This window comes from Podarcis melisellensis (assembly GCF_964234715.1).
Source record: "Podarcis melisellensis genome assembly, chromosome: 2".
Classification (NCBI taxonomy): Eukaryota; Metazoa; Chordata; class Lepidosauria; order Squamata; family Lacertidae; genus Podarcis; species Podarcis melisellensis.
This window is the reverse complement of record NC_138529.1, coordinates 41,799,280-41,812,951: the sequence shown is the minus strand read 5'-3', so window position 1 is coordinate 41,812,951 and position 13,672 is coordinate 41,799,280. Positions and strand designations below refer to the sequence as shown.

Below are 13,672 nucleotides of genomic sequence, written 5' to 3'. Positions count from 1 at the left end.
CGCGTCCGTGTTCTCATTGCCTTCTAGTGGCCAATTGTGTCACTACAGTGCGCTTGGAACCAATGGGAAGGCGGGAAGTCGGGCGCGGCCTGAGCCGGAGGCGAATTAGCTGCCCCGGGTGGAGGGAGGGGGAGACTTGTCTGTGCCTGGCGCTTAGCAGCCGAGCGCCGGGGTGGGAAGGTGCGCTATTCTGATCACGCCTTTTCTCTAGGTTAGGGGCGGGCCGGAGTTCACCACTTCGGCCTCGCCCCGGAACCTGTTGTGAATTCGAGGGGATCGAAACATACAAACCTGGAGAACTATGCGCTTTTCCTTCGCGCGAAACTAGCCCCACTACTTCTCGTCCCGCAAAAGCCTCTCCCTCCACTTTAGACCGTAGGAGAGGCGGTTCTTGGGGGGCAGCGGTGGCGTCCAAAGCTCGGGGGGGGGAGGACCCACATGTCACAGCCCACTGGTGACCGAGGGAGGGCGTCTTGCCCACTTTCAGAAACGGGGTGTCAATATCCGCTGACCACGACACACATCACACCCAAACCCACTTTTTCCTTCACTGCGTCGAAGAGAATCTCCCAATTCTTGGTGATTTCGAAATCTGAATTAAAATGCCATTGAAATCAATTGGGCGTGACAGAATTATCATCGATTGGGGCGGCCCATTGTGAACACAATGGTGCTTGCCTTTGAGTAAGTATCCCGAGCGCCAGTCCTACCATTAGGCAAAGCGAGGCAGCAGGGAAGCTCAGCAAAGCACTCGCAAACGCATAGGTCATATAATAATACCCTGTGTCAGTGGTTTTTCCCCCCTGGGGGGACACAGGGGTACGCATACCCCTAAACATTTTGTGAATCTAAGTTTGGCTTCATTGAGGGGCAGTATTTCAATATGAGTAGGAAAATGAGAGTAACCCTCTCATTATTTATTTTTAGAAAAAAGCACTGCATATAATATACAGCTGTGGCTCTTCCAGGGCTAGCTCACCCACAAGTCAAGGTGAGGCAACTGCCTTGGGTGGCAGGATCCACAGGGGCAGCAGATCCCGCCTCTCAGGTGAATAGGAAGCACTACTGGTCTCCTCCCGCCTTTGTTCCTGATATATATCTTCACTCTCCCCATCTGCCCTAGCAGGGACACACCATTTTGTGGTTCATCTCAGGTGTCAAAATGCCTTGGGCTAGCCCTGGGCTCTGCCATAGTACTTTGGATTTGCAGGGTGGGGCTATCTTTGGTTGTATGAGAAGACAGTCGGCATAGTAGTGTTGATTACCGTATGTTTCGCCTACATACTGCTGGGGGAGTGTTGATTTAATCTCAGTTCTGTGCATGTTCAGTGATGCTGTGCACCTTGAAATTAAGGGAGGGATTTGCTGGTTTATTTCAGGTAGCAAAATGTATTGGACTAGCCCTGATTATCCTGCTCTTCCTCCAAAGATGGCATCCATAGTTATCTTCTCCACTCCTGTAGACTAACATTTGTATCAGATAGGATTGTCTGTGAACCACCCAGCCATTATTCTGTGACATATCCTGGTGTGGCCTGTCCCGTTTTGCCACGTTGCACATGCTTCATGCACTGCCCACCTCCACTGAAGCCTTGCTTTCTGGGGTTGTGCAGCTGCAACTTCCAGGTTCAAATAACATCTTTCTAAAACCCAGAAACCGCCACAGCTCCTTCTCTGATAGCAGGGGCATGCATCTGCAGAGGCACCCCTTGGGTTCTATCACCTGAGGCGGCAGCCTGTCTGCATGGACAGGCCCAGCCCTCGCTATATCACAGATTATTAGCAGCCTAGGCCAGGAATGGAGAACTTGTGGCCCTGCAGACAGTATTGGACTGCTGCTCCCATCGTCCCTCCTATTTGGCTGTGCTGTCTGGGACCAATGTTGTGGGACGCCAACATCTGGAGAGCCACGCATGAGCTAGGCACTAAGAATTAACGTACCAGGGAAAACAGCTCAACTCAAGCCTGTGCTCTACTTGTACTGTACTGCTTTTCTTCAGATAGAAAAAAAATGTGATTCCTGGCCTACCGTCTGAACTGGTAAGAGTTCACTTTACCTCCGTATTCTGCATGTGTATCATCAAGCCCCCGTCACTCTTCTTGGCTGCTATCTGGTTGAGCTTCCTAAAATTAATCTCTTGGAACTTGTTTGGCTCAAGCTCATATGGCTCACACATGCAGCAGACTGTATCGCTTCAGCTGTCAGATCACATTTTGGAATGTGCTTCCTGCCCCCATATAAAATATTCAGCAAGTTAAAAACTAGCACAGCTTGTTGCTCTCTGTTATGCTGCTTTTCAACTTGTAGAGAACTGAGAATTCTTCAAATAGCAAAGAATTTAGAAATGTGATCCAGCACATACTTATCTACCCGCCTCTTCCTGCTGCACACATAGACTACGCTCCTTTGGGACTTTTGGGAACAGGGAGCTAAATACTGAGTTTAAGCAAATGAAGAGATTTCTTAGAATGCAGAACAAAACCTTAAAATTTAAGCAAAGTTTATGGTAAGAATTCTTATTTGAATGAGGCTGGTACAATAGCACATACCAGTTGGCAGTCAATACTTTGGAGGGTTTGCTTTTAGGGCTTTCGTTCTTAGCCTTTACTCCCTGTAGCTTAAATCGGCACTAGAAAAAAATCTTTGTGAATTGACAGAATATAGGAAGGTCGGCCATAAACAGTAGTGTATTAGGGTAGAGTTGTTGCCAATATATCCATGGTATGGGGTGGAAGAAGGAAAAAAACATCAAAATGAAGGCAGCAGCAGATACCTTAAAATTGTATTGAAAAGCCTCTTCATCTTTTTGCTGAACTTCTTGCAGGAATCCTATTGGACTACATGCATATAGAACCAATACTGTGTCTTGACTAGAATGCAGATACACCTCCTTAGACCACACATGTATTATTTTACAATAAAATTTCACTCACTTTTCTGCTTGTATTTACAATAAAGGAAGATCCAAGCTTAGGTGATCCATTTTCATCTGTCATATTTTGCTTCTTGGGTCCTCATACCTCACTAATTTTGTCTGCCTAATATTTAAAAAGTTAACCTAGATTCAAAAACCCAGCTATTGCATAATCATGGAAACCAATACTTTAAAAATCTGAAGTCCCCCCCCCCCTTGTACTTAATGACATTACAACTGTGTAAGATGCCTGTCTTTGGACAGCGACATCATGACAAAAATCCTATAAACTACTTAAGTGTTGGAAATATCATGAACTGTATAGTTCATGATTGCACATATATGTTACACACTGCTCCTGCATTAGGATATATGCATAGGAAGCTATAGTGAACGCCTGCTTAACCATTGAAATAGACATGTACTCAATCATCCTGTGTAATAAACACACAGGTTGCAAGCCATTTGCCACACATGGGTTCTTTTCAAATGGACACAGTTGAAGCAGCTCCAACGCAGAAGAGGTTGAGACAGGCCCTGCCTGATCAATCTCCTTAGCTTAAGGTAAAGGTAAAGGGACCCCTGACCATTAGGTCCAATTGTGGCTGACTCTGAGGTTGCAGTGCTCATCTCGCTTTATTGGCCGAGGGAGCTGGCATACAGCTTCCAGGTCATGTGGCCAGCATGACTAAGCCGCTTCTGGAGAACCAGAGCAGCACACGGAAACACAGTTTACCTTCCCGCCGGAGCGGTACCTATTTATCTACTTGCACTTTGACGTGCTTTCGAACTGCTAGATTGGCAGGAGCAGGGACCGAGCAACGGGATCTCACCTATGCCAAATTGAAGAATATATGTTTCACAAAGAGCTAAGTAACCGGAGAATCTGTAGTGTAGCCTGAATTCGTTTGCTATCTGTAGCAAAGTTAGGGGTGCATCCCGTATAGCTTCCAACAATGAAAATTGTGATTGTATGCAATCATTTGTCACATTCACATGAGTTACATGGAAGCTGTTGCTTGAACCGTATTAAGAGTGAGCAACAAAACAATCATATAAAAATATTCGTTCCCACCTTTTCTGATGTGAATCAAAGGATGCTGCAGCCAATGTGGCAGTTCTAGAGCACTGCACTGATAGAATATTCAGAAGTGGTGCCTTTGATGCAGCTAAATGATGTCAGGTTTTATCTTCCCTGGAGAAGCTAGACTGGCTCTCTTCCTGTTCTTTTGCCAGCAGGTGAAGATCTTGTTCCAACAGGCTTTTGGGAATTGACTGCTTTTTTAAAAAGGGCTGGCGCAGTACTGTTTTTAATTATTTGTATGTTTTAAACCAATTTTATATATGTGTATAGTTTTATGTCTATTAATGTTTGTTTTTTAATTATTTGTTTATATGTTTTTAAGTGATTGTTTTTATCTCTAAGCTGCCTTGAGCCCCAACAGGGGAAAATGCAGGGTATAAATATAACAACAGCTCAGGCACCGAAGGAAAAAATCCCATCAAATTGGAGAACACTCCCACACATAGCTCTGTAACTGGCTTGTTTCCTCCTAAAGGTGACCAATTTCAGTTCCCTGGAGACCCAAACTAAAATAATATGCCCAGTAATCTTAAACCTCTTAATCTTATACTTGTATGATGCAAATGCTACTGGTGCATGCCCATAAGATCCCAACCTGCCACCTGAAGATGAATTCTCTACCTTTTTCCTGTAGAAACTTACATTTGCCTATTAAGAAACAAGGTGCTCACAAGCTATTTTTGGCACATATACATTATGTACAAGAGACAGATAATTTTAGTTTGAGATAATGTATATGACCCATTATTTGGAATTCACGTATATCAGACACACAGTGGGTACTGTACAGAACTTCTGACGTAACAGTGAGATTTTTTTAGTGAACATGTAAAGACCATATGGTAACACAGAGGCCTTTCGGTTTACAATTGCTATTCATTAGACTAGTAGTGATCACACAGAGGAATGAAGTAATCTTGCTGAGGAAATTAAACAGGTTGAATTTCTAGAAGAAATGGGTAGCTTTGCCTGCAGTAATCAGTTATTTTCCTTCCATTTAATCCCTTCTTTAGAATCAGATAGCAAAGTGGAATGCCTGTTCAGAGATTTTAGTGACAAGGATCCAGCAGAAGCTGTGGATTTATGTTGTAGCTAAAGAGCATTTCTTCATAGCTTGGAATGTATTCCATTTTAATTTTAAGCCCATAAACTGTAAGCTATTTAAGGTTAATTTGGTATTTTTCAAACCTAGAACATTGAAGAAAGAAGCTCAGTATGACACGTTTCTTATTTCATGACCATGAACCAATAAACACTCACATCTAGGTTTGTTTACACTAGTTATAATTTTTTAAAAATGTTTACAGGAGGCTATACATGTTCCTTTACTAGAAACAATACCTTTAAGAAAAATGACTAATGCTTTACTCTTTTCAGTTTCAATAGTTATCACCTATTGAAATACTTATTTATTAAAGAATGTCTTAAACTGAACATTTTACATCTTTTCTGCCAGTCCAATCAACCAACCAGGATCAAGTCTGACATATTAACAGTGTATGGCAAGAAGTCAAAGATTTCACTGAAAAAACCTGTAAACTTCTTACATGCTTTCCAGAAGTTATAAGGCAGCATCCTGCTTGCTTAACAGGGGAGGCCATACTCCACCAATTTACCTTCTGGAAAAGGGCCATTTATGGCCAGGCTTCAGGATGCCTTCCCTTCTAGGAGCTTCAACACATGGCACCATTTTAGAATGGCTTAGTAAGGGCACCCTTAAGAGCAACAAGCAAGTTAGAAAACTGAACATTAAAGGTACCCCCCTGGGAATGAGATAGTGCAGAATGCAATAAGACACAGTACAGCAAAAACAAGAGATTGGAGCTGTTTACTTCTGAAGTCCAGTTTAGATTGTAATCTCCTCCTTCCTATGGGAGGACCTATGTGACATGCCCAAGTAGGGTTAGCCAACTAAGTGAAGGCATGAATTATGATTGGTTGTCGTCTTCCACGTTCAATTAAAAGATGTTCTGTCAATTCCTTCTCTTGGGTAACTGAGCATTGCTGTAAATGTTTTGAGCAATGACAACCTGGGCCAAAAGTCACTGAGAAGTGCAATGTTCATCTTGCAAGAATGGATTTCCCAGAAATCTTTTAGCAACATGAAGTTAACTTCCCTACCCACTGCCAAAAGCGACTCTGAAATCCTGATTCCAGTTCCAATTCCTCTGCTTTGGAGGCACAGCAGTCCTGTTCTGCCTGTCTTATTATATTGGCAAGATTTGTTCTAGGACACTTTTTGAAGACTGTGGAATTCTGTCTGGGAATCTTATATCAAACTCAATAATAAGATCCCCTCGTTGGCTTGGATTCTTGGGGAATGGAAGACCTTCTCCAGGAATTCTTCTCTTCATTCCAGGTTTAATGATGTCCTTGAATACCATTGGTATGTTCCTACCATCTAGTGTTGGTGTGTTCACAGTGCAGCCACATAGAGCCTAAACACAAACACAAGCCAGAGAGGTTAATACCCTTTTTTGTAAATAGTTATCTCTTGTAATTCCCATTAAACCCAAGTATTTTTAGTGGGCCTATGACAACTGATGAGTTCATGAAGACAGGAGGAAATGCTGACAACTCTTGAACTGAACACTGAAGCTACATATACAGTCATCATCCCATAACATTTCACTGTGCCTGAAATCATGCTGCAGCTACTGTATCATGATCTGCTTCCTCAGTGCGCTCCCCATGCGGCTCTGATGAAGCATACTCTTAATAGTTTGCCCACAATATAGCAACACTTACTATAATCATGTGTAGTGATGTGTAGGAAATAAGATTGGAACATTCTCAATTTTTACCCATTTTAAAATCTAGTAATTTAGAAACTTCAGATGGAGTTCAATGTTGTGTTATCATGAACAATCCATCTGTGCAAGAATTACAGCTTGCCTGATGGAATGACACCCTCCCACTTCCTCCCCAGAAAGCTCTGGGGTTCTCTGAATGCCCCCCGAGCCAATTTCAGAGGCAAGCCCCACTGTACAAATAGAAATCCCTGCATAGGACTTCTGCTGACAGGGCATGTTCGGTGAATCCAACCCTTTGTTCCCCCACTTCATTAATCAGCAACAAGTCAGGAATTTCCACTTACCTCACGGAGGCTGATTTTGGCTGGATATACAATATCAGACCCATCTCTTCTAAAAATGTTATGTGGCTTGTCTTTTAAAACAAATACAATATCAGCTGGAATGTTGTTTGGTGTCTGGTCTCCTTCTTTGGGGAATGTAATCTTTGTTCCTTCTTTCCAGCCACGTTTGACTTCAATCGTTAGAATCTTATCTTCATTGCGTGTGCTTTTCCCATCTGGACTGAGACGTTTATGAGAAATTTTCATTTTCTTGGTGCATCCAGAGTAAATCTCCTCCAAGGATACTCTCAACTCATGAGTGATGGGTGGGTCTTGTTTCTTGCGTATATGTTCAGCGCCCCCACGAGTACGGGAAAAGCCAATGTTACCAAAGTTCTGAAAGCTTGTGAAGGGGTCATCAACATCCATGTCTTCATCGCCATTCCTCTGGACAAAAAAGGTATCAAAAGGATTCCTCCCACCAAAGAATTCTGCAAACATGGCATGAGGATCTCCATGAAAGGTATAAGTGAATGAGGTGCCATTGGGACCACCTCCTCCACTGCTGCTGGGACCACCTCCCTTTAGTCCTGAAATACATACAAGGACACACAAATTAATCTCTTTCAGCAATTACTGAGCTATGCTCTGTCATGATTTATATTAGGACTCCTAATCTTCAAAACTTGAAGAAGTTTTGAAGATTAGGAGTCCTAATATAAATTCCTCTTTATATAACAGTGCCTCTTTTACTGTTATACCAAACAGTAAATTTATATAACATAAATTCCTCTTTATATAACAGTGCCTCTTTTACTGTTATACCAAACTTTACTAAACTCTGAGAACACCACTGGAATTTAATCAAATACTTCTAAGGAAGTCCTGTATCAAAAGGCCAAGCACGTGCTAGCAAAGAAATGCCAAATAAAGATTTTATCAGAACTGTTGCAGCCTTCTTTCTCTCCATTTTCTCAAGTGCAGTGTGTTGAGAACCCTACCATTCGGGAGTAGCTAATGCCATGTCCTCCACCATGTTATAACTCCAATCACCTCTCAGCGTTGGTCATGCTGGTTGGGGCTGATGTGTACTGCTATCCCAACAATATATGGAAGGCCCTACATTGGCTAACCTTCACACTTTGTAGAGATTATCAATAACTGAATCCATGCTGCTACACAAACATAGCACCACTTAGAATGAATTTCACCTTAGCCTGTATAAACAAATAAGTCTTTAACATGACATTAATAAATATTATTGGGAACAGACCAACAAATCAAAACTAACATTGTAAAGAACAGGTTAGCATGAAGAGTATGCTAGAATCTTCTAGCAAGTACTAGAAGACTTTTTGTAGCAAAGGCTCCACCTATCTTAGAAAGCCTGTCATGCAGCCCAATTTATCTTGTCAATACATGTTACCAACAATGTTACAGGAAACTGCTAAGCATTTTACTATAAATGCAGGCAACAGAATACCAGAAAAATTACACAAACCTAATATATTTGTAACTAAATTTAAATACTTCAATCCTATGTGCTACATGCCTTAATATATCACAAAAGTAACAGTATTGTGTTTAGTTCCTTCTTAAAAAAAATAAACAATTTTAAAAAAGCATACTAAGTTGCTGGAAAGCATGTACTCGGAACAAGTTTATTATTGAAAAACTGACAGATCCTCAGAAAAGCAATAGAGATAAATCCTACATAAAGTTGTTTTTTCACTTTCTTCCCTGCCTAATTGATTTCCACTTTGTTTCAAAGTAGGTTTCTCAAACAGGAAGAACCTGAAAGGTAATGGTGGATTTTTAAGGAGTGACCTTAATACTATATGAACAATTCAAAGATGGCAACTCATCTGGCTAGTTTCCAGAACGACAGAGTAAAATAACTTGTTCTTTCTTCTCACCTACTTTTCCCTCCCTTCACCTATCTTGGAAAACCAGTCCTGGTAGATTAGTTGCTGAACAGTCATTCCAAAAGCCACTCTACAGGGAAATGCTTCCTAACAGAGCTAAATGGCAGAGTTGATCAGTTATAAAAGCAGAGATTTTTAGAAGATGTTATCTCTCAAGGGTGGGGCAGGAGGGAGAAAGGAGGAAAGTTACGACGGGGGGGGGGGGAATGATACTATTTGACTGTACTCTCCGGTATCAAAACAACTTCTGCGGGAGGAAAAAACGCTTAGCTTACGTAAGTGCAAAAAAAAAAAATATTCTAATGATCTGGTCCCATTCGAGGACGCTGGCTCGACCGCCTTGTGCTTTTTTGTATACCGTATAAACTATATACACCACAGTTTCAACTTCAACTTTCCATTTGCTCCAACACATGAAAACTGTCAGTTTGTCGTTAATCGTGACTCCATGACGCCTCAAAAAGCGGGGCTTATTTTGCACCCCATCCTTTACACTACAAGCAGATCCCCCCCACCTCCTCGTCCATTCTCTTCCCGCATATAAAATAATAATAGACAACAGCTAAGAGGCGGTATATACAATACGTAAGACACTCGGGAACCGGGTCTGGAGCAAACGGCTGCGAGCCCACTGCGGGACTTCGGAGCCGTGTGAACGTGCAGGGGGGCCGATTTCGCTCCGGTCCCGAGAGCCCCGCTTCTACCTTTTCCTCCCAAGCATCCTCTCCCTCCACAGCCCCCCAAGCACGCACCTTCCTCGCCGAACTTGTCGAAGATCTCGCGCTTCTTGGGGTCGCTCAACACGTCGTACGCCTCGGCGATCTCCTTGAAGCGCTCCTCGGCGCCCGGGTCCTTGTTCTTGTCCGGGTGGTAGCGCAGCGCCTGCTTGCGATACGCCTTCTTAATGTCGTCCTCAGTCGCCCCGCGGGTCAGGCCCAAGATCCGGTAATAGTCCTTCCCCATCGCGAGCCGCCGAATGCCCTCGCTCCCTCAGTCACTGGCTCAATTACCTTTCTCCTCGCTCGGCCGCCCAGGCTATAGCGCGGCAGCAGCCGCTTCCCCCTCCCTATTTATACGGCGGGCGGAGGAATCTTCCAGAGCTTGCCACAACGTTCTCCGCCCCAACCCCGCCCACCCCTTATGCCCTCGCCAATCGCGGCCCACAGCCCCTTACGCTCCGCCAATGGCAACGGGGTTTGCGTCACACATGGTGGGGGAAAGTAACGGTTGTCGAGATCTCGCCCCGCCTCCCCGGCCTTAATTGCGGAGGTGAAGAGCATTCTCTACAACACCAACGGCTCTCATTCTCCAGAGTTCTGGATGCTGCGGTGGCCGCTCGCCCGGCGCGGACGAATCCGGCGAAGCTGCGGGATGCGCGCTGCCCGCGTCGGGATGAGAAGCTACGGGCCTGCCGAGGCCCCGCCCTCGCTGGTGCGCCATCACCTGCGAGCAGAAACTCCGCCCACAGGCCACGCCCCCGTTTTGTTGTTATCTAAACCAGCCAATCCGCAGAGGGCTCTCATATAACTTATTCAGAGAGAGGGAACCTGTGGCCCTTTATAGATTGTCGGACGCCAGGATTCTGCGTCCCTCGGTCACCGTAGGGCCATTGGTCAGGAATGAGGGCGGCTGGAATCCAAACACACCTAGATGCTGAAGTGAAGGTCCCTTAGGACCTGTAGCCCTGCAGATCCCTTTCTTAAGGTGTCTGGGGGCAGCGATGCTCGTCTTCCCATTTCACAGATTTTTCTATCATTTTTTAAAAGACTCCAAGGCAAGCAGCGTGTGTGGCTCCTTTTCAGTGGCATCACGCCATCCACTGAGAAGAGTGGTTATCATCCATCACTTCCCCGTCCGTTAATGTGTGGAAGTTTGTAATCTGCTCACATAGTCCAGATTGGACACCACTGGTCATCTGTTGTATTCTATGAGAAGTGAATATTGCTTCCTTCTGCCCTGATGGGTATGTGCTCTACTCCCTCGTCTCTTCTGTTCCATACAAACATTTTTTTTGAATTACTGGTTTTATTTAGTCTGCATTAATTCCAGATTATTACACTCCTCTTAAACCTTGATTCAATAGAGGGTATGTCCAGTGGCGTAGCGTGGGTTGTCAGCACCCGGGGCAAGGCAAGTAATTTGCACCCCCTAACCCGTGCATTTGCACCCCCTAACCCTAACCCCCAGATGTTGCGGCCGGCCCCCCCTGCACCCCCCACGCTACGCCACTGGCAGCGGGGTTGGTGAGGTACCTGAGGATAATGCTAAGAGCTTCTCTAAAAACCTGTTCCAGCATAATTCCAGCAGAGCTGTATTACTCTTGCTCCAGAGTTCAGGGCAACTGCTTTCCTTTCAAATACTAAGAGCAGGCTACACCAATTCATCCCATTCTGTAAAAATAGCTTGTTGTAATAGTTTCAAAATGGGGTTTCGAATGAACGGATCCCCTGCTATTTGTGGAGCAGCCATCCATTGTCCACTTAGAATCCCCCCCCCAACCCCACATTTTAAAATAGTGTTGTGCTGTTACTTATTGCAAAAAGGAGTTGAAATTGACTAGCATTGACCTCAAACCAGTTCAGTGAACAGACAACAGATCTAAATCATTAGTATGTACAGTATCAGAATCCGAACAGGAGGAAAAAGGCAGGAGATTGCACCTCTTGTATCATGTTGTTAATAAGCAATTAAATAAAAAGGGACAAAAATGTAACTTTGACTTGTTGGCATATGTAATGCTTTCTTTGCTGGAACTTTTGAAGTAGCCACAACAATCAATAGGCATACTAAGTTGAAGCTTATTTATGGAATCAAAAGCACTAGTTAGGTCTACAAAGACTGTGAACACATTAATGGATGGCCCATGAACAGTTTTATTTATTGTTAGATTATAAAGAACAAATCTTCAGTCTATGGTGCATTAGTCTTTAAAAAATTCCAGTTATAAGTTTTAGAATTGTGAGTGTTAACTTTTAAAAAGATTTCCTGTTCTGTTCTAAAAGGTGTATAAGATCATTTTTCTCCTACCAGTGTGCATTTCATGGCACACTGATACCATTGGACTTGAAGACAGGGAAAGGCATGATCAATTTAAGAGGCAGATTATCAGTTTCTGCTCTGTGTTCTATGGTTCAGTGAATAACTTTTGTTCATAAGATAGAGGAAGATGGTATGTAATCCACAATACTGCTCCCCTGTGTGTTTACTCAGAAGTCAATCTCACTATATTCAGTGGGGCTTACTACCCAGTAAGTGCATAGGATTGCACCCTAGTCTTGAACTTGCCTGCTCCTGAAACCCTTTGAACTCTTATTCAGGCCCACGCCCTGACTTCATTCTGAATTAAGGTAGTTACAACAAAGACCAGACAGTAGATCATTATGTTAGGCATGCAGTAATTTTAAAGTGTTGTGTTAGCAATTCCCTACAATGTGAAATTCAGGAGATAATTGCAGGTTAGTGGTTGTTAGATAAATGCAAATTGAAATAACTTCTAACTGGAGAGTAACAGCCCTCATAAGCCTGATAAGAAAGCATTAGCATATGTTACCTCTGGGATGTTCTGCTTTCAGATAAGCATTGGATGATTAATATTTTGGTACTGAAAAACTCAGAATTTTGGATAAAACATTCTTATTATGTGTGAGTGTGAATCACAAAAGCAATTCCTTTATTTTCTTAGGAGCTGCTTTTCAACTTTTAAAAAATTAGTGTTCATAACCATCTTAATCAGGCACAGAACAAAACCAGATGCATTTGCAAGCAGCACTTCATAACCTGCCTGAAGCATGGGAGGTTATGCAAGATATACAACTCATTTAGCACTCAATTTAATGATAAGAACATCTGTCAAAAGCAGGGTGGGGAACCTCCATGGGGTTTTTAAAAAGCAGAGTCTTCTCTTAAACCTCCTCTAAATACATACTTGGTGGCATGACCACAAGACGTAGGAAGTGTTAAGTTCTACTTTTTCCCCATCAAGGAGATCCCAGAGTATGGTTGACATGCTTGTTTATCATCATTTTAGATTGTTCCCAGGCTTCCCTGTTGTCCTGCCTCCTGTACAATGTATATATGTAGCTAATGAATAAGATCATATAAACATCAAATGTTAATAATTTCATTATTTTTAAATATCAAAGTGCAGATTTTAAACGCAGCATAAGGGGTCTCTGTAGTATAGTGTATTTTAAAATTGGGTTTTAGAGTTTTAAGGAGTTTTTAAATGTTTTATGTAGTTTTGTAGTTTATGTAGTTTTTATGTACCGTAGTTTTATGTAGTTTTGTGGTAGTTTTGTGTAGTTTTTATGTAGTTTTTCAATTTCATTGTTCTGCAAGGAACAATGACAATAAAGATAACATAATCGTAATCGTAATTTTATCTGCTGTTCTGCCCTTCAGTATTTCAAAGTGGGCTGTGGGCTTACAGTCTAAAACCAACAAGAAGGCTAACACCCTTACTACACTGATAACATTTATTATCTGATAAGAATATGCTAATGCTTACAAATGCTGATAATGTTTTAATAGTTTTTTGGATGTTATGTGCTGCCCTCAACACCATCTTTTTCTCTTCCTCTTTTTTTTTTTAACTTGCACACTCCGTATTGTTTATAAAGGAATTATAAGGGGAGACAGGTTGTCACAAATCCAGTAGCCTTGGTAAAGGGCT

At 42.8% G+C, this 13,672-nt stretch overlaps 1 protein-coding gene across 1 annotated transcript; it reads right to left on the bottom strand.

The window, feature by feature from the left end:
• Positions 1 to 5,808: 5,808 nt before the first annotated feature.
• Positions 5,809 to 10,124, bottom strand: DNAJB1 (DnaJ heat shock protein family (Hsp40) member B1). Its single transcript, XM_081900071.1, has 3 exons — positions 9,753 to 10,124; positions 7,097 to 7,665; positions 5,809 to 6,437 (listed from the first exon to the last, which is right to left on the bottom strand). Exons 1-3 carry the CDS (start codon positions 9,961 to 9,963, stop codon positions 6,207 to 6,209), a joined length of 1,011 nt encoding a protein of 336 aa, XP_081756197.1. The 5' UTR covers positions 9,964 to 10,124; the 3' UTR covers positions 5,809 to 6,206.
• Between the last annotated feature and the right edge of the window lie 3,548 nt (positions 10,125 to 13,672).